This window comes from Pygocentrus nattereri, chromosome 5 (genome assembly GCF_015220715.1).
Source record: "Pygocentrus nattereri isolate fPygNat1 chromosome 5, fPygNat1.pri, whole genome shotgun sequence".
NCBI classification, from domain to species: Eukaryota; Metazoa; Chordata; class Actinopteri; order Characiformes; family Serrasalmidae; genus Pygocentrus; species Pygocentrus nattereri.
The window spans coordinates 34,854,810-34,878,294 of record NC_051215.1 but is presented as its reverse complement, the minus strand read 5'-3'; the positions used below and the strand labels follow the sequence as shown (position 1 = coordinate 34,878,294).

The following is a 23,485-nucleotide window of genomic DNA, read 5'->3' as shown; positions in this document are numbered from 1 at the left end:
CATGGACTGTCAGCGCTGGGGATTGAACTGGCAACCTTCCGGTCACAGGGCCAGATCCCTAACCTCCAGCCCACGACTGCCCCAAATCCCCATCCCATTACATTAGGATGAAGGGATTAAATGAAGCACATTTTGTGGCAACATGTCAGAGAGCATCCTTTATGTAGGTCAAAGTTACTTCAGAAGTTCTTGTGTTCAGTTTCAGTGCAGTAATCAGGTGAATAATCCCCTTTGCTTTACTTGAGGAGAAAGCCTCTCCATATTAGCCCAGGCCCCTAATGTTTGATTACAGATTTCTTCCCCACTGCACAGCTTTGCATGAACGTAATATTACAAAGGCTGTGGTCTGCATTAAATCGTCTCTGTGCCTGAGTGGGCCTTTCCAGTAATGTTCCCTCTCTTGAAATTGGACATTGATTAAGATGACGAAGAAGCATGCCATTAAGGTGAAGGGGAATGTCAAGCTCTACTTTAGGAAAATAGAAATTAATCTTCTTAAAGTGGTGTGAAGAGAGTAGTTCTCCCATGTGGATTAGGAAAAAGATTCTGTTTAAATGGTGCAAGCTACAAGCCATATTTCTTCCTCTGCCCAGCCAATTAACATCAGTCTTCACCCTCATTTCACACTGCTGACTGTAAATCAGAGACTTTTTGTGATCTAAGACCTTCTTAGAAATGCTCTCTCAGCACTGTTCCTCATGGGCCACATTGAGCAGAGTACCGTAATTAGACTAGCTAACATGCAGACATATACACAGAGGTATTCTGGACTAAAGACATTCAAGCTTTCTGGAAATCCCTCATAAACTCTTGAATTCATATTGCGTATTTGTGGACTATACTGTACATTGTAAGACTAAAGACCCAGCCCAATATTGGCTGAGAAGTATTAGTTATTTTACTGTACCATTACAAATGCACTTACCATGTCATGTTTATGATGTCTTAAACAATGGGGTGTTTCCCCATCTCACTCAGTGTGCTTGGAAATTATGTTACCTAACACTGCCACCTGGTGGTTGGAAGCAGCTCTGTTGTCCACACTGTTTTTGTCACTTGGAATAAAGCAGCTTTGCTGCCACACTGCTGGCGTAAAATAGTCCTCACCCTTGCTGGACAGGAAGCGTCTCTGTCAAAAGAACATGACCAGCATTAGAGGAGGAAACCAATTTGTGCTGTAAGCCTCTTTCACATGCAGAATCCCCCCATCTCACGTGGCAGGCCCCACGGGCAGTGCATTCTGGGAGCTATTTTCACGCTGGGAGTAATCCAGGACATTATCCCTCTTTACAAATGTCTATCCCACACTGATTGAGAAAAGGAACCAGTGACTTGTGATGGCGAGGCATGTGACACGCTGTGTGTATGTGAGCTTGGGGATGTGAATGAAGCGGCCTAGTGTGGTGCCAAACCCTCAATGAGCATCTGTCATTTGCACACGTGTGTTCCCTATGCCTGGCCAAGTGTGTCGCATTGGCCCAGTCGCCTTTACCCTGATCTTATTCTCACTGCCTCTTTCACATCATCTGGCTTGCCTTCTGTTTGCCTCATATGGCAGATTACGTATGTTTATGTAATATATATATATATATATATATATATATATATATATATATATATATATTTTTTTTTTTTTTTTTTTTGAAGTGGATGAATATGTAGCTACCATTATTAGATAATATTGGAATTAGATAATATTGGAATCATATCAGTATAAATACATATTTGTTTAAAACAAATTATCTCCCAGGTTCCCATAAGCATCTTAATGTGCACATCATCTTAACTGGTAGATATAGTGTTCAGTGTGATATTCACTTTTTGGAACATTTGAGAATTGTCTTTTGGGCCCAGATGTTTAGATTTGAGCAATATTTCAAACCAATATTTGATGACACATTTATTCTACTCCAGAAGAGCAGAGCGTTCAGACAGTGCCGGGCTACTGTGTTGAAATGTTTGTGTTTTATTTTCTTTACTGCTTTTGCAACATAACACATATGTTACAGTGTGTTTATGAGTTCATGAAGCATGGACAAAAAGAAATGCTCTAAACTTGCTTGGAAAGTAGATTTAGTCCCTAATTTCTGCATTTTAATAGAAGTTTATGTATTGGCATCAGCAGATATGTACATGAAAAGTATTGAGTACTGACATCAGCTCATTTCCATGTCAGTGCATCCCCAGTATAAAGTTCTAACAGTGGTCCAGCTCAATTACAATCCTTTATTGATTACTGATAAACTGATTCAATGAATCATGAGGTCTCAAATTTCATATTTCAGCCAGGATCCTATCAGTATAAATAATCTTAATTTGCTTATTTTGGTACAGCTTAGAATATATTTTTAAATACACTGACTGAGGATAATATAATAGTAATAGTAATAGAATCAATTAAAATTCATTGTAATGTTCCAAAATTATTGCAGCTGAATCGTCACTTTCACACTGATGTGTCAGGATGCACTGATGCACTGATTTACACACCTGTTAGCTGTACATTAAGGTTGGCCCACAAGCGTAAAGAACATGCATAAAAAGAAAGAGGATGATGCTCCAGCAACTACAGTGGATTTCAGCATCTGATGAATTCAGAGCAGGATTATGGACCTTAATTTAGAGCATGATTACATTATCAAAAATGGTTTATTTACGCAGCACATGATAAGATTCCAGCTACACTGCAGTGTGACTTGGGCCCTAGAGAAACAAACATCACCACTGTAGCACCATTTGTGATTAATTTAGGATTATTGTTTTTTTTTTTACCTCTTCTTTATTTTTTTTCCAATTTCCCCTGAAGGGCTCAGGACATGCAGAAGCGCTTCATCTCATCCAGACGTAGCGCATTAGTGGCAAAAAACATATCCCATGAGTCCCTTTGGTGACGAAGAGGGGGCAAAGGGGAGATGTGTGCGTAGGCGTTGCAGATTAAAGTGCAGAAAAGATGAGCCAGACTGCCTCTGCTTGCAGACAGACAGACAGCCAGCACTGCTACAGGTGTCTCTATTAGATTGTATTTCATCCTGGGTGTGTAATACAGTCTGCCATTCTGGCTCTTTCAGGCTATAGTCTTCCTGAGTTATTAGAGTGGGTGTCCTATCTGTCTCAGTATTTTGCTCTTTCTGACTTGACAGTAGCTTTAGATCGTTATTTACTGGAAGTTCTGAAGGAGCATCTATTTGAGTGTATGTGAAGTTCTGGAGGAGTGAGATTAGAGCAGCGATCAGAATCATGATCTCCAGTAAGATTCTGGTGTTCCGTGGTCCGAGGGGTATCCTGCAGACTGAGGTTGTCCACGACAGCCGCAGACGCAAGAAGTCGTGTGGTGATCTCTTTCACAATGGTTACCGTGTGAGAACAGGAGAGGCTAAAGAGGGTGATGGCCTCCTCTACTCCCTCTCTTCCTGCCTCCGTGTGCTCTCCAACTGGGGTAAGAGAGCGTGGCCAGGCGTTATTGAACAACTACATATTGACTGTTACATACAAATGTTACGGTTCGTTTTTATGTCTATTGCATTCGTGTTAGGGCTGGAACGAATAGTTGTATTGTGATTAAATTGCTTTATGTTGCGATATGTATGTACAATATGCAATGTAATATTAAAAACACCTTGGTGGACTGTGACTACATTATTTTGACTAAAATATTTGACCCTTTTTTGTATTACATGAATGCTTTGATTCATCAGAACCTACAGAATTATAATGTGGAACTGTGATTGGTGACAGATTACAATACCTTGGTTGGTTACAGTATTTTGGATTTAAAAAAAGCACATTATAAATGTATTATAATGTATTTATTATTATTATTATTAGAGGGCGTATTTGCATTATGGCTGCCATGGTTACTCAATTAAACTCAATCACTTGATTAAAAGCAATTGTTAAAATGTACTTCATGGATCATATAAAAACACAGTTAACAGTTTAACAGTTTATCCAATTTTGATAACCAATATTGATAACCAAAGTATTTTTGAATCTTTGAAAGGCTGTTAAGATTGTCAAAAGTACAGTACTTCTGTACTTGAGTAAAAGTAGAAATATTACAAAAAAGTACAAATATTCTGTCTGTATTTCAAGCTGAGTATTAAAGTACTTGCTTATGAATGTACTTACTCAGAAGTGAGTTATTATAGGTATTGTATAATTAATATTTTGATGACCAAATTCTGTTAAGGTGACCTATAAGTTCTGTGAGGTGGCCTTCAAGTTGATTACAAATCTAAAAAGTTAGTAGTTTGTGTTTACAGACACACAGGTCTCTTTAATAAAATGTGTTAAAATATTGTTATGTAAATACAGTAACTACAGTAACTCAAAGCACCTTTACTTTAGCTACATAAGTACATTCACAGGCAAGTATATTTACTCAAGTATTATTTTACTAAGAATCTTTATACGTTTATTCACTTGCTTTTCAAAGTTTCTGCATAATTAAATGGGTCAGATGTAGATGAAGTCATTTAGAGTGTTTTGATGTGAAATGATCCATTATAGAGAAACTTCCAGGCTTAGAATGGTCCACAACAGTGGTTATGGGAACCACACATCTCAGTGCTTCTTCACTGCTTCTAAAAGCTGTTGTTCAAATGTTCAATGCTTCTAAAAGCTACTTCACAAAAACATTGTTCTTGAAATGTAATGAAATATCCTCTCTAGTGTGTGGGACATTGTTTTGTGATGGTGTACAGATATTTTACTTCAGTGCAAGTACAAAAGTGTGCTTATGAATGTATTTGAGAATATTATCTGTAGTGTGTTGGTGTAAATCTTCCTAAACCCTGCGTGTGGATGTCTGAACGGTGTGTAATATGATGTGAAGAGTGTTGAGATTAATCTAATCTTGGAGCTGTGTGTGTCAGAGTGTTTGTAAAGCACAGTTGTTAGAACAGGGCTAGATTGGTGTTATGTAAGCAGAATGGTGAAGCAGGTGTTGCATTGTTCTTTAATCTGGTCACTGATGCACTCACTTCAGCACCTATCTAACACTTTCACACTCACATACCCACGTGCATGTTTTCTCAAACTCACCATGTAATTCTTCATGACAGTATTAGACTGTGCACAACTTATCTTTCTGTTTGTTTCTCTGAAGTAGTAAGTACTGCTCTAGTAACCGCTCTTACTGCTTTGAATTCAGTAGTGTGTATCACTTCAAATGAAAATGTATTTGATTTTCAGAAAAGCCTTAGAATTTGTGTGTTATTATTGTTATTTTGCTAGTCCTTTTAAATGTGAATATACAACCTGGCAATTTATAACATGGAATTATATTTACATTACTTTCACATTCTGTAACAAAACATTTAAGTCTTTACTGGTGTTTTTCTGATTTTTAATTGTTTTTATGGTTGTTTCTTGATTTGCTGTTTATCTGTTGTAACCAGATCATAAAACTGTGTCAAAGTGTAAAAATGATGTTTAAAACAGAATAAACAGACATTCAAATTCAATTTAGAATAATTTACACTACATAAAATTGTTATTCTCCTTTTCTTGCCACAAGCACAAATGTAGCATCAATTGAAAGTTTTAGTATTACACATTTGACATGATTTATTTGCTTGTTTCACAATTAAGAAATAATAAAAGATTACACCAGGCTTTTTGATCACTGTGACTATTAAGGGATGATTGTAAAGCCCTGAGCATTTTCTGAATAGTTTATTTACACTGGATGAAATGTATTGTCATTGTATACTATCACACAGCTACTCAGAGAAGGGGTTCTTTATGTTTTACTATTTTCTACATTTTACAATAACAGTGAAGACATCAAAACAATGAAGTAGCACATATGCAATTATTGACCGTCAATGGTATTAATATTAGCATTAAGGTTAAACATAGTACGCCATCAAAATAAAGTGTTTCATGACTTACTCCTTTTCCTGATTGCTTATTGATGTTTTGTTGATGTCAGGATGGAAATTAATGGCTTGTAACTTCTCCTGTCTTTTTGTCTTGCAGGTCTGAGATTTCTAAGAGCATTGAGATTGATACAGTTCTCAGAAATATTACAGTTTTTGAATATCTTAAAAACAAGGTAAGGCCGACCACCTGCTCTCACACACTCCACAATGTTCCTTTGTTGCCAAGTAATGACTGTGATGGTAAGACTTTAGTTAAAGGTACAATAAGTAGCGAAACATTTCGCTTTTATGTGCACATTGCTGACTCACTGCTCATCACATTGCTGGCCACATAGCTTGGCAAAACACTGCAACGGGAATTAAGGTGATCGGACTGTACAAGCTATTCTTCTTATTGTACCTTTACACTATAAAGAGTTAACTTAGTGAATTCCTCCTCTGAATCTCCGCACTCTTTGTGCGTCTCTAGTAGTCGTCCATCCGCCTCTCAGAGAGCCCTGCAGCCTCCCAGCTTTAACCCAGATGTCATGCACAGCTTATAGCTTAGCAGAGTGTTTTATGTTAATCCCCCACTGTATCTACGTTTAGCCTGCTGTAGGTAAGAGAGCATGGTGCAACCTGATGAGTGGAAACGCCTGGAGCTGAGACTCAATGCAAACAGGCCCTCCTCCGGCAGACCAGGCACCCCCTCTGACATTGTGTGGCATTTTGATGCGATTAAGTCAAGGAATCAGAGAGGAGAGGAAAACACAGCACGCACTCTGTGGTCTTTAGACTGGTAGAAGGTTATTTCCATTGCCAACTCTGAAATTGTGTTTTATTCTTTAAGCGCAGTGGGCAGCTTTGGTGCAAGCGAGTCTCCTTTCATATTTCACCACGTGAGAAATTGCAGAAACCCATGCGAGCACACACAGCTCCTGCCCAAAAGTGACAAATCAGAGCATTATTTGCTCAAAGAGTTGAACATTTTGGCCAAAATAAAAAACATAGCTGTAGTCAGGGCCAGGATTCCCACAACATAACTGAATATGATATGATCATTTTGTAATAACCTGTGTATTTACTCCCAGTAAGCAATGAAGTGGTGGCGTCCCTGGCCACCCTCGCCATGTGTGTGTTGGGCTCAGTAGATGACTGATTAATCTGTACGTCAGTGCGATGTGTTTCACTTTGAGAGGTGTGATGTAACTCTCGTCTCTCACAGTAATTCCATCAAGCTGGTGAACCTGTGTTCCATCTTCATAAGCACATGGCTCACAGCTGCAGGATTCATTCATCTGGTGAGTGAGAGAACACACACGAGCCCCTCCAACCCCTCCCTAAAGTGAACAAACATAGGTAACAGATGGTGAAGAGGAACAAAGCACATACCAAGGCCGATGCCTTCATCCAGTATCTGTAGTCTTTTGTTGTAGCAAAGATGCTAAAAATTCAGTTTTTCTTTCTATTCCCTTATCAGGATATGCCAGAGGACATCTGTGCCACTAGATGGCAGCAGAGACTCTGATCTACAGTAAAGCCACCTGTTTGGTTCCTCTCACAGTTCCTCTCAAGCACGTAAAACCCCTCTTGGGTGCCCCACATTCAGTGGTGGCTATAATCTGAATAAACAGTAGGTGGCTGTAGAGGATCAGGTTTAGAGCTGTACTTGGAGGACATGGCTCGTCTCAGTAATGCTATTATGCTCTCCCCCTTCAGGTGGAAAACTCAGGGGATCCTTGGGAAAACTTCCAAAATTCTCAGCCGCTTTCATATTGGGAATGTGTGTACTTACTCATGGTCACTATGTCCACGGTGGGCTACGGAGACGTCTGTGCAAAAACCACTCTCGGCCGCCTTTTCATGGTGTTCTTCATTCTCGGCGGTCTGGTAAAAATGACTTTCCTCTCATCCGTACTTTTTCTTGACAACCCTCTCCACACACATCATCCGTCACTTCACCTAGAGACTAAGACGACCCTTTTCTATACGAAGCCCATAACTGTCACCTACCCATAGTCTTCATAACATCCCTATGAAATACATATCACTTTGTATATTTCCACAGTGTCTTCACAATGCCTGTTCTCCACTGTCAAAGATCTCTCCTCCTGTTTTACCACTGTAGCACATGTAGAATTTACATGTACATGTATGTTGAGTAGAGTTTTCATAGTAATTTGTCTGAGATACCCAATATACTTCTGATTAAGAATATGCTGTATTTTCACTAATGTTAGTATGTAAGAAATGTTATGTATTTTGACAAAATCTGATAATGTTGTTGCTATTCTTTCTAAGCAGTTGCGGTTTCAGGAGACCCCACCCTTCTGTGTCCCTCCCCGAATTCCAACAAACACAGTGGCAGGAGGATGGCCCATAGTTCTGTCTGAACGTCACCACAGCAGCAGCAGTCCTAAACACACTGCTAAACTAACCTTTAGTTGTAGCTTCATATACTACTAGTCACTATACTAGTTTTGGCTACATACCTGGCAGCTTTCAAATATTCAGTAGTTTATAGTGACTGTACAACTAAACATAGTTTATATAGTTAATAGACTTACAGAATACATTATAGGCTCAATACCTATCATCTTACAATCATACATCTTACAGTCTTCAATACAGACACAATAATTATAATGAAACACATAGAAGTTACAGTAGTTATAATACACACCAAATAATTATAGCCAAACACACACAGCTTACAGAATACAATACAGACCCAGTAAATATAGCCAGACACAGCTTACAAAATACAATACAGAATACAGATTAATTCTAGCCAAACAGATAACGTTTAGAGACTACAGTACAGACCAAATAATTATAGCCAAGCAAATGCAGTTTTAGTAGCTCCAAACATCATTTGCACTGTAGTACAGACCAGAAATGTATAGCCTAATACATACAGCCTAGGAACCAAAATACTCACCAACCAAATAACTACAGCCACATGAGTACAGTACAAATTGATATTCTTATCAATCATGAGAAAACTTCTTATTTCTGAAACAGTAACTTTATAGGAGAAAAACTTTCCAACATCTGTTAATGTTCAACCCCAATTCCAATGAAGTTGGGACATTGTTGAAAACATAAATAAAAACAGAATATAATGATTTGCAAGTCCTTTTCAACCTATATTCAATTGAATACCCTACAAAGACAAGATATTTAATGTTCAAATGGATAAACTTTATTGTTTTTTTTTGTAAATATTCACTCATTTTGAATTTGTTGCCTGTAACACGTTCCAAAGAAGTTGGGACAGGGACATTTTTACCACTGTATTACATCACCTTTCCTTTTAACAACACTTATTAAGCATTTGGGAACTGAGGACACTAATTGTTGAAGCTTTGTAGGTGGAATTCTTTCCCATTCTTGCTTGATGTACAAGTTCAGTTGCTCAACAGTCCGGGGTCTCTGTTGTCGTAATTTGCGCTTCATAATGCGGCACACATTTTCAATGGGAGACAGGTCTGGACTGCAGACAGGCCAGTCTAGTACCCGCACTCTCAAAGCCACGCTGTTGTAACAGCGTGCAGAATGTGTCTTGGCATTGTCTTGCTGAAATAAGCAGGGACGTCCCTGAAAAAGACGTTGCTTGGATGGCAGCATATGTTACTCCAAAACCTGTATGTATCTTTCAGCATTAATGATGCCTTCACAGATGTGCAGGTTACCCATGCCATGGGCACTAACACACCCACATACCATCAGAGATGCTGGCAGATAACAATCCGGACAGTCCTTCTCCTCTTTGGCCCGGAGGACACGACGTCCATGATTTCCAAAACCAATTTGAAATGTGGACTCGTCAGACCACAGGACACTTTTCCACTTTGCATCAGTCCATCTCAGATGAGCTCGGGCCCAGAGAAGCCGGCGGCGTTTCTGGGTGTTGTTGATATATGGCTTTCGCTTTGTATGGCAGAGTTTTAACTTTTAACTGTTCCAAACAGGTGTTTTTTGAGCATTCCTCAACTTCCCCAGTCTTTTGTTGCCCCTGTCCCAACTTCTTTGGAATGTGTTGCAGGCATCAAATTCAAAATGAATGAATATTTGCAAAAAACAAAAGTTTACCTGTTTGAACATTAAATATCTTGTCTTTGTAGTGTATTCAATTGAATAAAGGTTGAAAAGGATTTGCAAATCATTGTATTCTGTTTTTATTTATGTTTTACACAACGTCCCAACTGAAACCCAATTGAAATTGGGGTTGTAAAATATTTGTAAAAAGTTTTTTTTTAAATGTACTTGTCAGAATTTAATGTGGTCCATTTTCATGAAATTGTCTCATAATATAAAATGACTACAATACAAGCCATACAGTTATAGCCAAACACATACCGTTTGATGACTACATTGTAGAACCAGTAGCTACAAACACATACAGCTTTTGCACTGCAAATACAGACCAAATAGCTACAAGCAAGTATAGTTTACAGGCTGCAGTACAGACCAGCTACAAGCAACACGTTCAACAACTCCAGTCCAAATATAAACCAAACAGCCAAATAGTTGCAGTGTGCACAGACAGAAAGCAGATTTGATACAGGTCATATTCCAACACAGAGCAGATCAGATACAGACTACTCTCAGATGCAGAGCAGACACAGACCATACTGAAACACAGATAAAACCTCAGCTGTCATGGCGTTACCATAGCGATGTGTTCTTTCTTTGTTCAGAGAGGCCTGGAAGTTATCATAGCCCTGTTCCCTGCTTTCTATCAGCAGCCCAATTAATGACTTCAGTATGGAAATGTTGTAAAGCGTCAGCTCTGATCAGACAGATGTCATAATTCATTCTGGCCCCAGAGAGCCGCAGTGCAGCTTGGATTTAGAGGAAGGCCTCAGACAGGACAGAGATCTGCGTTCAGGAGGCAAAACAGAACAGAGCTTTAGTCAGGACAGGAGGCTGCAAACTATGCAAAATGCATCCAGCTCATTTCCAGCCACACTAATGAGTCTTAATGTGTTTTGCAGCTGTGGGCGCTCGGCCTGGACTATTCAAATCAACCTGCCACATCATCAGTGTTTGTTGGACAAAACATGGCACATAGGTTTTTTTCTCTTTTTCTACTTCTTTTTTTTTCCTTTTTTTCCTCTTCATGAGATGGTGCCGTCACAATGTGATGGACGATCAGCTAAATTTTTTCTCTTTTTGCACTTTTTTTTTCTTCTGAGGCAGTGGCCTTTGAAAACTTCATTTTTTTTGTCAGTGATGCCTATTTTTCAGTAATGCGTCATTTGATTCCCATGATTAAAGCACAGCTATTTAACAAGGCACATTTTTTGTTTGGATCTTTGCCATTGCTAAATAAACTCTTTTTTAGACCCTCTCTCTTTTTTAGACCTCCAGTACTAAACTCTCCGTGGAAATTTTAACGCTTTCCCAAAAACTAAGTGACAAATATTGTACACACGTACTTTTTCACAGCTTTATGTCTCCCTAAACAAACCCGTGCTCTCGTCAGACGTTAGGGGGAGCGTGTTTGGAGAAGCGTGTGCCCCCTTGGACCAGTCTCTCCGCTCTCTTTTTTAGTCTCTGCTTCTGTCTCCTATCTTCTCCTTAGGCCATGTTTGCCAGCTACGTCCCTGAAATCATAGAGTTAATAGGAAACCGCAAGAAATATGGTGGTTCCTATAGTGCGGTTAATGGCAGAAAGTAAGTATTCCAGGAGGCTCTGCTGCCTCGGCCGCAGTAGAACCCCTCTCTGCATGCCCTTTTCTTTTTCTGTTCCATGCATGTAGGCCATGTTTGCTCGCTACGTGCCAGAAATTGCTGCTCTCATCCTTAATCGGAAGAAATACGGAGGGAGTTATAACTCAACACGAGGCAGAAAGTAAGTCCAAATCCAGAAGCAGGTGTGGTTGTGTGACTCAAGTTTACCCCTCATAGAGGGGCTTAATACAGTGTATATAGGTTCTGTGCAGAGATGTTAGAAAATTAGATATAGAATTTAAAAAGAGAAGTGAATGTCACACTGTGACTGGAGACCTTGGCCATGAAAGCCACATGTCCATGCCCTTTGCTCTTTGTCTGTGGCTTCTTTTCTTCAACACTACATCGTACTTGCTGCATTTTAATTTCATTCCAATCTCTAGAGCTTTCATGACTACTGTCTTTTTTGTCATTCCTGTTGTTCAACTATGGAAATAAGATTTTAAATTATGTTTCCTTATGTGCCCTTAATGTAATTTCAGTCTAGTCAGCACATGTCAAAGTCTTGTAACTTTTGAAAGATAGTCATGAAAACCCTACCAATCGCTTATAAAACTACTCTTTTGCAGTTTGCACAGATATTTAAAAAGCTATCTTAACTGCATCGTTATGGTTTGTTTGTAAAGTTTCATTTTCATCTTTTTTTTTGTTCTATTTCTGTTATCATTTTGCTTTGAGTGTTCTTCACGCGTGAAACCATCTCTCGCATGCTCTCTGTGACTTGGAGGTGTGTTTAGGCTTTTTTCAGCAGCCGTGCATGTTGCCATGAGAAAAGCTTTTCTTCCCTCAGCTCTGTGTCCATCACCTCATCTCTGTCTGACATGACTCTGGCCCTGATCTTCAGTCAGATCACACACCCTGAATGCCTGGATGCCTCAGCTCGCGCATTGGAGCCTCTCGATTGCACTTGGCTTGCTTTTTATGCCCCGCTTGGTACTTTATTATGTTTCGTAGACTTGTGTTTTTGTTTCTATTTTATTTCCAGAGGTTGCCCTTGAATGTGAATGTTTTGAACACTCACTTGTTTCTGGCTCAAACACGGCCCTGTCATCAGCACAGCGATTCTCCCCGAGTGCTCACGTTAAACGTTTATGTCCTGTACAGTGAATTCTCTCTCTTTTTCTCTCTCTCTCTCTCTTTCTCTTTCTCTCTCTCTCTCTCTCTCTCTCTCTCTCACCCTGTCTCTCACTCTCTGTCCCTATCTCTTTGTATCTCTCTTTCTCTCTCTCTCTCTCTCTCTCTCTCTCTCTCTCTCTCTCTCTCTCTCTCTCTCACCCTGTCTCTCTTTCTCTGTCCCTATCTCTTTGTATCTCTCACTTTCTCGACATGAAATAGGCGCACAGTCACGATTAGCTTTCATCATCTTGAGTTTTAGGGCTAATACTAAGCAGAGAGAGAGTAAAGCCATTAGGAGCCTTTTTGTTTGATGCTGTTTCTCTGTCAGTGAAACAAGATTGATGAAATGTTATGTTTGGCCCCAGCCCTGTGGTTGGATTTGGAGCCTGGTGTTGAGAGAAGGACTTGTCAGAGAAGAGGACTCTCTCTCTTTCTCACTCTCTCTCTCTCTGGCCACGCATGCATGTGGTTGCAATTAGAGGCGGCCAGGATCCAGTTCTGTGGCCGAGCAGAAAGACAGGCACCAGGCTTTGCATTATTGTTTAAATATGGATGTGAGTGTGTGCTTATGAATGGACACATCAAGACACGTATAAATAAATGTGTCAGGATATTTATTTATTTATTCTGTCGGCACGTTTCCTACGGGCTCGGGATGGGGGAAAATCCCTCCAGTTCTTTGTAGTATAATACTGCATTAACACAACACTTATACAGTAATTTACCCTGAGTCGCGGTTTATTAGGTACATTAAACTTGTAACTGAACTCAGAGAGCACGCATCTACCTTTGGGACACTCACTACTGTGTTATTACTAAGGTTCAGGCAAAATGGCTATTAAGCACAAGTTATTAATGAATAGTGCACAGAAGCCTCAGCAAGTAAATATGTTTTTTTTTTTTTTCAATACTTAGTGTGTCCACTCTTTGCCTTTATTACAGTTTACATTCTTTTAGATTTGCTTTTAGTTTTTCTGCAGGGACATTTTTCCACACCTCCAAAGTTCAATCTTAGGAGTTGATTGCATTTTCTACTTTTCACAATCCAGGTAACCTCAAACACATACAAAGGTGTTGAGGTCTTGACTCTGGGGTGGTCAGTCCATTGTTCTGAGATCACCAGCAGCTTTTTTGTTGGATTTGGAAATGTACTATTATTTTTCTTTTATTCTATTTTTAGGTATTTCCTTTTCTCAGTAATGTCTTCTTGACAGCTACATGTGCTTTCAGACCCTTAGAGTTGAGTTGTCTTCTCACAGTCAAATGATGGGCAGAAACGCCTATGGATTTTTTCAGACCTGAAGGAAGAGTGGAGTTTGATTTTCTCCTTTTTCTCAAACGTGAAAGTATAAGTATGTTTATCTGATGGTGACCATTTTGAGGGTCTAGCAGGTCTCACACAGTTGTTAGGAGCCTTATGGTCCATGTATTCTTTTAATATATTTATGAACTCTCATTTTCAAAACTCCTGTTGTTTTTTACATATTTTTCTACGACTTTCCCCTTGCTTATGCAAGCGGATTATTGTGTATCTGATGTCCACAGAAATATCTCCTGAAAATAAATAACTTGTACTTGATGGCTGTTTTGACTGGAAATCCAATAATGACCTGATAAAACTGGAACTTGATCAAAATTGACCAATGAGTGTGGCAACTAGGTAGGTGTACCTAATAATCTAAACAACTGAACAACTTTACAGCTTTGGCTCTGCCAAAATATTTTACATCTATTGATTATAGTTATATTTAGTGCAGGATTTTATGTGACAGAAAATTGCAAAAAGTGTGTATTATTGTTTGGGTGGAACTTTTAAAAGAGTAGAAGTGTGTTCAGAAGTAAACCTGTTTTTTTGATTAGTCTACATCTGCAGCCTGTACTGTATTCACGTCAAAGAGGAAATATTCACAATACAGCTATTTCTTCCACTATTTCAACATTGCAAAATACCTTCCATCCCTGTTTAAAATGTCATGTGAAATGTGATTATACTCTCTCTGAGGGTTTTACATAAAATTGGCATATCCACTTTGGTGTAGCGTTCTGCATGGAGGTCCCGACAATTACCATCTTCTGAGGTCAATCAAGTCCAGTAGTGTGTATGGGTGCCGGATCAGGGAGCAGTTTTGATGTATAATCTCTAGTATTGAAACCATACCTTATGCAGTGGTCGAGGCGGCTTAGGATGCCAGAGTGTGTGCAGCGTAGCATTCAGCCGTCAGAGCAGTGACAGAGCTGACGCTGGATGTATAGCTGTAATAAAGAGCAGTGCTCTGCTGGCATGGGTTTGCCTCTCTGTGGTTTCCATTAGAGCAGTGCTGAAGCAGAGAGCAGGATAAACCCTACATGAACCCTGAGCTCATACACCTCCTCTGAGCGTGTGTTCGGCCTCGCTACTCTGACAGTACGGAGTCGGGCCTGCCCAGACATGCAGGCCGCTGTCCCACTCATGTGTATATCTTTGTGTGTGTATGTGTGTATGTGTGTGTAGATGAGAAGGGTATGGCATGTGTAAATGCCATTACTGACATGGCTCTCATAGGACATTAAAGCCAGTATGATCAGTGAAGGATTACTCATTGGGTCCGTTTGCTCTGGTGGGATTGATATGGAAAATAAGCCCATGCAGCAGACCTTATGACGTTCAGGGTTTTGGGACAGTTTATACTGCCGGACTTTCCCCTTAAAGCTTTTATAAAATGGCATCTGGTTTATATATATATATATATATATATTTTTAAGGTGCACCTGTGGCCATGTAATTAAATTGTCACTGACCTTGTTGATTGGTCTAAGTACTGCACCATAGTGCTGCACCATGTAATATTGTATATGAAGTACCAGTCAAAAATTTCCATGTTAAAAAAACAAAAACAAAGACACTTTAATGTAGAGGTTTATGCATAAATGCTTGTTTTTAAAACAAATAAATATATGCAATGTGAATATATTATAATATAATATAATACAATATATATTTTTAGTACATTATAGTACATTGAAATGGAAAATAATTAATGAAGCCTTGTTGTGACTGGGAGTGGCCTGAATTTTTTGAATCTTTAAAATGTAAACATTCAGAGTTGTTTGATGTCAAATACTCCATTCTTAAGAAACTTAATGAGTCACATTTTATTATAGTGGTGTAAGGAAAAATTGTACCAAATTTGGATTTGCTCCTACTTCAACTTTATCAACCTTATATATACATATATAAACACAGAAGACACATGTGGGCTCACTGGCCATTTTGATTGTAAATAAAATAAAAACAGAAGTTGTCTATATGTTTCTTTAAAGTGACCTAAAATTGTTGATAAGAACCACAAATCTAAGGCCACTAAGTTACCTCACAGAAAGCTATTAAAGAAATCAATATGAATACCCTGCCTGATATTTGAAACATTGTTTTAACATTGTCAGTGTAGAAATCTGTTTAGACTCTGTAAGCTCTGCTATAATGAACCATTTTGCGTCAAACCACAACAAACTTTGTTTACTCAGCGATTGAATTCTGAATTATGATTGAATAATTTTGAAAACTCTGTAAAATTTCCCTTTTGAGAATTATATAAAAGAGAGCCTTAAATTAACAATCATATTCTGAGACGATGATTGTGTTGGTTGTGGTATGTTTAGCTCTAGAGAGGTCTGTACTAAACCTAAACAACAACAAACACCCCCTCCCCACTACTTTTACCAAAAATCATCTTCTTGACACACACCCAGCTCTTCCTAAATCACTGATTATGCTACAGAAACAAGAAGTACTGGTTGATGATGTTGCTGTCAGTGGAGAATGCACTCTGTGAAGTATCAGGATCTTGCCAGTGGATTGCCAGGAACTAACCAATTTAAGGATTAGAGCAGTAAAGATGGTGTCGCTGCTGATGCTGATGTTCGAGCTTTTGGTCTTTTTCTTTAATTTTTTGCTGTTTTTTATTTGATTTCCGTATTTTGAGTGGAGTTTTTTGCATGTGTCACAGTGCATGCCAGACAATTGCCCTTGTGCATTTGCTTGCAGAGTCTGTGCTGTCGTTTTGGTTTTGTTTTGTTTTTTTCTTTCATCTTATGTTTATAACATTTTGTTGTAAATCCAAGTGTTCTCTCCACTGTGTGTTGTTCTCTGTACAGTGTTGTGTTAATGTTTAGATTTTACTTCAGTTAAGTCACTACTTTCAATAATGTTTTTGAATGTTTGATTCATTTTAGTATGATATGGTACTAGGGCCCGACCAATATATCAGTTGGCTGATAATATCGGCTGGTATTAAGATCCTGTGCATTTAATTGTATTTAGTGTCTTGTTCATATTGTGACACCTAATACGTTTATAGAGACCGCTAAGCTGACGGTTACTACCTGCTCACTACTGTTTCAGCAATAAAAGCTGAGCTGATACATTTGAACAGAAAACACAAGAATGGTTACAATAGCAAAAGCATGCAGTTCATCCAGTCCTAACCTTTGGGATGGAAGTATCATATTATAGCAAAAAATAATCTTTCTATAGACAGATCTGATAAAAAATAAGGGAAAACCCTATTTAACAAAAACAAAACCGCTATGAATTCTGTGAAGCTCTGCCCCCATGCTATTGTATTTATATAAATTATTATCTATACTATTTAGTGAGTTTCTGCTGTTTATGTGTCAGTTAAGACTGTCCAGTGTTGGGGTAACATGGTACACAAAAAAGGTGTTAGAATAATGTAGTTACTTTTTCTTGTAATAAAGTAGTGAAGTGCATTACAGATTACATTTTTTTCTGATTGTATTAATTATTTACAAATTTTAAAACATTTTAAATGATGTTTACTGTGATTGGCTGTTTTTGGATTGGATTTTACTCTTTACTTTTCAGTTGGTACTTTAGAAATTTGACCAGATTTCTAGTTTTCTAAGTAAAAAAAGATTTTGTTGGTTTTCTAAATAAAAAAAATAAGTTCACACATCGTCGACAGGGAACAACCGTAAAAATAACATTTTCTGCAAATTTGAGTGATATGATTGCTTTTTCCAGAAAGTAGTAAATAAAGTAATTTCATTAAAGTCTGAGAGACATAATGGATGCTTTTTAATTAATCACATATTACTTTGTAATACAGGATATGATACCCCAACACTGGAGCTGACGGTCATTTTTATCAGTTCACCATTAACGACATTAACGTCATATCATTCAATAAAGCATTGCTAAACTGCTAAACTATTGAACAGCTAAACTTTTTTGGAGTCTGTTTAATTTAACATGTAAATGAAATTGGCTGATATTATCAGATGTCAGAATTTTTATCTCCTGAAATTTGGAATCAGTATCATAAAATGACCATGTTGGTTGGGTCCAAAGAGGTACTAGTTTGTTGTTCTACTGGTTACTTTCAGATGTGCTGTGTAGTATGTTTTAGTACAATTTTGTGTGAATGGTAATTGTGCACTGCTTTTGTGCAGTGGGAGCACACACCACCCTCTTGATGCTACTGTAGATCTATCAGAGGAAAAAAGAAGAGGCCTTTGGCAGCCTTTAATGACATCAGGCTTAGCTAATCCCACTTTGCTGTATTACTTTCACTGTCAATACCAAAAGCATCCAAGTATCCATGGTAGTGAAATACAATCAGTAGCACAGTCACACCAATGATGATCTAAACCTTGAGACAAGATGTCTGACATGAGCTCAGAGAATCTTTCGTGCTGTTAAATAGTAAAAAAAAAAAAGATTTCATTGTTAGACAAAGCCTTCAGATTTAGTTAAACCTTTTACAGAGGGTGATTTGGAATGGGAAGGCATGAATAACATGAACCTCATCAAACTGTTCCTTTGCCAGACATGGCCGACTCCTCCTAAAGCCATCAACCCAGCAGAGTCCTCTCATCTCAGGACAGCCAAGCATGCAATTACCACTGCTCATTAAAATACTTAGAGGGATAGAGGCAAGATCTGTGAAGATCATTATGTTCAATAGCATCCAGACACTGCTGCAATAAAAGCACATTTGTCAACTCCCCTCTAGCCAGATTCTCCTGCTGTTTGGCATCACTCAGCTTTCTGAGCGTAAACAGACGTTTTCACAGAAAAAAAGGAAAAAATCATGAAGACTTACTCACACCTGTGAATAAACACACACAGTTTCAGTTAGAACTGAATGTATGTGTGTGTTCTTTGTCCAAATCTAACTCTTGAGTCTTCAGCAGAGGAGGAGCTTTGTAGGACAGGTTTAGGCTGATGATTGAGTGTGCTTGTAGCTCTTCAGGCTTTGACCGCAGCAACAATAGAGTGATCCAGTAAGGGATTTGAGCTGGCCTGCAGACCTTGTGCATGGAAATTTGGTTAACAAATGAAACACTGTTATTGTTCTCTGATTTTCCTGAAGGTTTTTCAGAGAGCCATAAGAGTGCTCACTCTCATGTCTGCTGTTTCTGAGAAGCAACACTACACCACATCAGAAGTAGCCATCATTTCTTTGGAATTGAAACAGTACATTTAAAGCAGAGTGGTCAGATTTGGCCTTTGTTTGTTTTAAAAATGCTGTGCAAACAGTGGATTTTAGAGCAGCATGATTTGGGCAGTGCATTACAGAATTTATCATAGAGACACCATGAACTCCATGAATGCACTGCCATTAAAAGATTGGAATCCGTTGTTATATTTACAGTTAAATAATAAGTATGTAGATTAAAAACTAGGCACCAAAATGTAAACCAGTTTTTGGTTTATATGCAAATTAAAGTATTTTGGAAACAACAAGAAGTTATAACATAATTGAAAGAGGAATGATATTAAATAATCAACTGTAATTTCTTTATATTTATTTTATCATCACCACTTTTTGAAGTAGTGATGATAGAACAAAGACAAAGTAGTAATAAAGACAAAGTAGTAAAGTTGTACAGATTTATCAATTATTATGGACATTATTATCATTAGCATAATAATACAATCATTGTATGTATGTACCTTCACCAAAATATTTGGTGAGTCAGTATTTCTAAACTTTTCAGTGGTAATATAAGTGGAGGCCTGGTGGTGAGAGGTGTCTGCTTTAACTGACTTTGATTCAAGTACAGGAAAGTCTCTGGTAATTTGCTGTAGAGCTCAAAAGCTCTCAGTGTGTCAGCCGAGAGCTGAGTGTGGAAACGGTGGGCAAACAAGCCCCAGAAGGCCCCGACCTCGGTCCCAATCCAGTTTAACTCTGCAATCAAGTTTCTCTTGTGTCTGACATATCCTTACATTGAAATGCAGCATGTGTTCAGGGAGACGCCAGAAAGCCTGAAGTCATGGTTAGAATTCTCAGCAGCCACAAACCAGAGAACACTTTAGAGGCTTTTTAGTAAGCCAGTTTGCATTGATGTGCAGGTCTCTGTCAACATGCATTCTCACAAGAGGGTGGTTTGGCTTTAGAGATACATTACACTCCAAGAACATCTGACAAATCAAATAGTGATGCATATGATTGAACTGAAGATTATCTAGGCAAGATCAAAGTGTAATGTAATGTTTTCATGCTGTGTTAGGCCATGTTTACAGATATGAAAGAGTGTTTGGCAATGCAAGAAAAAGATTTTAGACATCTTAAAGCTATAGACCTATATTGTTGTCTAAATTGATTTTTAGGCTTATTTTGACTATATTCTCTTCTAGCAACATGGCAAGCTTTGTTTTGTCTCATTTTGTGCTGTTAAGCTGTATTTTCCCCTTTGCAGGCATATTGTGGTCTGTGGTCATATCACGCTTGAAAGTGTTTCCAACTTCCTTAAAGACTTCCTACACAAGGACAGGGATGATGTCAATGTAGAAATTGTTTTTCTCCATAAGTAAGTACATTTGAGTTATTTTGGTTCTTGTAAAACGACAAAAAAGAAACTTTGTAATCAGGCTAGAAAGTGTAATGGCTCTAGACCTTGAAAATTAGGTATCAGCTCATCAAGAAGTGTCTGATGTACATCTCTGGGCAGGTTTTTGTGTAATCTTGACAAACACAGAACATCAGTCTCCAAAGATCTCTCTGTCTGTATTTATCTCTCTTTTCTTAAGTATTTCCCCTAATCTTGAGCTGGAAGCCTTGTTCAAACGTCACTTCACTCAGGTGGAATTCTACCAAGGATCTGTTCTTAACCCTCATGATCTGGCTAGGGTCAAGGTAACTTCTTTGTATGATTGTACATACAAATCAGAATTTCTAGTGAGGGGAACTGCCACAGTAATGTTTTCCAAGTTAGTCAAACACTAGAGGGCACTCTTGATGAATGGGTTCCTGTGGAGCTTTTGTGAAAATGGTCATTTGCAAATGGCTAATTATTTTTATACAGACAAATATACTTGTTTCCTCAAATTAGCTTTATATACATATATATATATATATATATATATATATATATATATATATATATATATATATATATATATATATATATATAAAAATGCACCTTTTTATCTGTGGAGACAAATAATTCTTTGATAAATGTCGATATTTGGTTGCTAATTACTCTGGCCCTTCATGTTATTCCATTGCTGAAAAATGTAGATTGAGTCAGCAGACGCGTGCTTGATTCTTGCAAACAAATACTGTGCCGACCCTGATGCTGAAGATGCCTCCAATATAATGAGGTCAGTTTTTTTTTTTTTTGCCTTGTTTGAGTCTTAAACAAACTATTCACCATTAATCTTTTCCCGTTTTGTATGTTCTGTTTATGCTTATTCAAACAAGCAGTCTCTTTGTTTTCAAAAGTGGGTACCTCATGCCTTTGGGAGAGTATCATTGATGTTTGGACTGTTGAGGTCTGTCAGGCCCCTCTGCAATGAAGAGAAGGTGTGAATGAAATACTCAGAAAGGCCTGTATCGAGCTCTGCTAAATGCCTACAACCTCAAATGTTTAATCTGGACCCAGATAAAAAGCCCTCAAAGGAATTTTCTCCTCTCCAAGTTGGTCAAAACCACTCTGGGAGGGCATAGGCAGTGAGGGTACCCATTTTTCACTTCATTCAGACCATGTGCAGGTTTTCCATCCAGCCCTGACAGGCTAGGAAAAGCAAATATTTTTTTTAGGCTGGAATGTGAGTGCTCTTCAACACCCTCCTCTTATAAAGACCTAATGTTGCATAAAGCAGCTTCATATGCAAATAAATTCCTCACCTCCTTTTTTATGAGGCTGGAGAGAGAGAAATAAAGTGGAGTTCAAAAGGAATGTCCTAAGTCTAGCTCTCACCTTACTTTTCACATGCTTGGCTGTCAAAACGAAAGATTAATTAGGTTTAGCTTGGAGCTGTACTTATATATGTGTTTCGTTTTCATTACAGAGTCATATCCATTAAGAATTACCATCCAAAGATAAGAATAATCACTCAAATGTTGCAGTACCACAACAAGGTAATATTGCAATTTCACTATTGTTTCTGACTTTATGTTAAAATTGTGTAATTGCTTGGATGTTTTTGCACTTTGCACTCTGGTTACATTTACAGAAGGTGTTTGGATGATTACTAAAAAAATAAGGTCTTACAAATGATGAGTAACTTCTCTCACACTGTGATGGGATTATTTTACTGATTATTTCCTGGAAAAAGTAATCTTATTATTCATTATTTTACTTAAGAAACATTTCAGTGCTTTATTTAGAAAGAAACAGCAAACAATGAGGATTATGCTGTTTGAAAACCAAGAAAACAGTCCAAAAACAGCTGCCTTGCGATAAAATTCTTATGAATAAAATGTATAGCTTATAGACCTGTTCATGAGTGAAAATCTAGTCTGGCCTGTTTAGTTGAGATTTGGGTTTTTGCATATTCTTTATGCTTCAGTTTCATATAAGATGCTTCAACTGGTTATTCACAAAGTTTATGGCACTTCCCACAATGTTCATATTCACAGTCCAAGTCAAGCAATTAGATGTTGCACATAGCAAATTACATACAGTTATATGCAAAGGTTTAAACTTCCCTGGTCAAATTATAGGTTTTGTTGATTTTCTAAGTCTAATTAAATTCCTAACAACCCTTATTACACCCTATGCAGAAAACATGCTTCAAAATGTTACATGTTGTTTACTTTATTAGTTAATTCTTAATTAATTAATGAATAATGATTAGTTTTACACAAAGGAAATGAATAAAACATAAAATGTGTGCTGTAACATTTGCACAGGCCACATTGTGTTTAATTTTTTAATTACTTGTGTATGACTGTATATGAAAGGCAAAGATTGCTTTGTTAGAAATGATTAACGCAAGTAGCCAGTCAGTAACTATAATGTGATTATAAGAATTTAAACTGTACTGCGTTACACTACATGATTACAAGAACAAGTAATCACATTGCTATAACAGGTTATGTTTTACTGCGTTACCCCCAAAACCACATTTTCCATCAATTTATTAGTGTATGTCATTCATCAGGACAAAAATATTCTTCTTCTGAAGTGGATGTAACTGTAGTGTTAATGATAATGAACATTTCTAAAAAACTAAAAAGGTTGTAAGGCATTGCAGAAGGAAACCATCTTGAATTTGTCTTGTCCTGTCCCCTGTGTGTTTAGGCCCATCTGTTAAACATTCCCAGCTGGAACTGGAAGGAGGGTGATGATGCGATCTGCCTGGCTGAGCTGAAGGCAGGCTTCATTGCCCAGAGCTGCCTGGCACAGGGCCTGTCCACCATGCTGGCCAATCTCTTCTCCATGAGGTCATTCATCAAGGTACTGTCAGCTCTGTCCTTTGGCTCTGATAAAAGAAAGAAAGAACAAAAGAAAGAAAGAACGAAAGAAAGAATGAA

At 38.0% G+C, this 23,485-nt stretch overlaps 1 protein-coding gene across 21 annotated transcripts in view; it reads left to right on the top strand.

The window, feature by feature from the left end:
* Positions 1-23,485, top strand: part of kcnma1a (potassium large conductance calcium-activated channel, subfamily M, alpha member 1a) — a 212,960-nt gene that overhangs the window by 126,661 nt on the left and 62,814 nt on the right. For all 21 annotated transcript variants that reach the window (XM_037538405.1, XM_037538395.1, XM_037538393.1 and 18 more), the window contains exons 6-14: positions 5,983-6,058; positions 7,090-7,165; positions 7,584-7,754; positions 11,455-11,546; positions 20,424-20,534; positions 20,755-20,860; positions 21,245-21,327; positions 22,018-22,087; positions 23,253-23,408. In XM_037538405.1, coding sequence (XP_037394302.1) covers positions 5,983-6,058; positions 7,090-7,165; positions 7,584-7,754; positions 11,455-11,546; positions 20,424-20,534; positions 20,755-20,860; positions 21,245-21,327; positions 22,018-22,087; positions 23,253-23,408 — 941 coding nt within the window. The remainder of the gene's footprint in view (positions 1-5,982; positions 6,059-7,089; positions 7,166-7,583; positions 7,755-11,454; positions 11,547-20,423; positions 20,535-20,754; positions 20,861-21,244; positions 21,328-22,017; positions 22,088-23,252; positions 23,409-23,485) is intronic.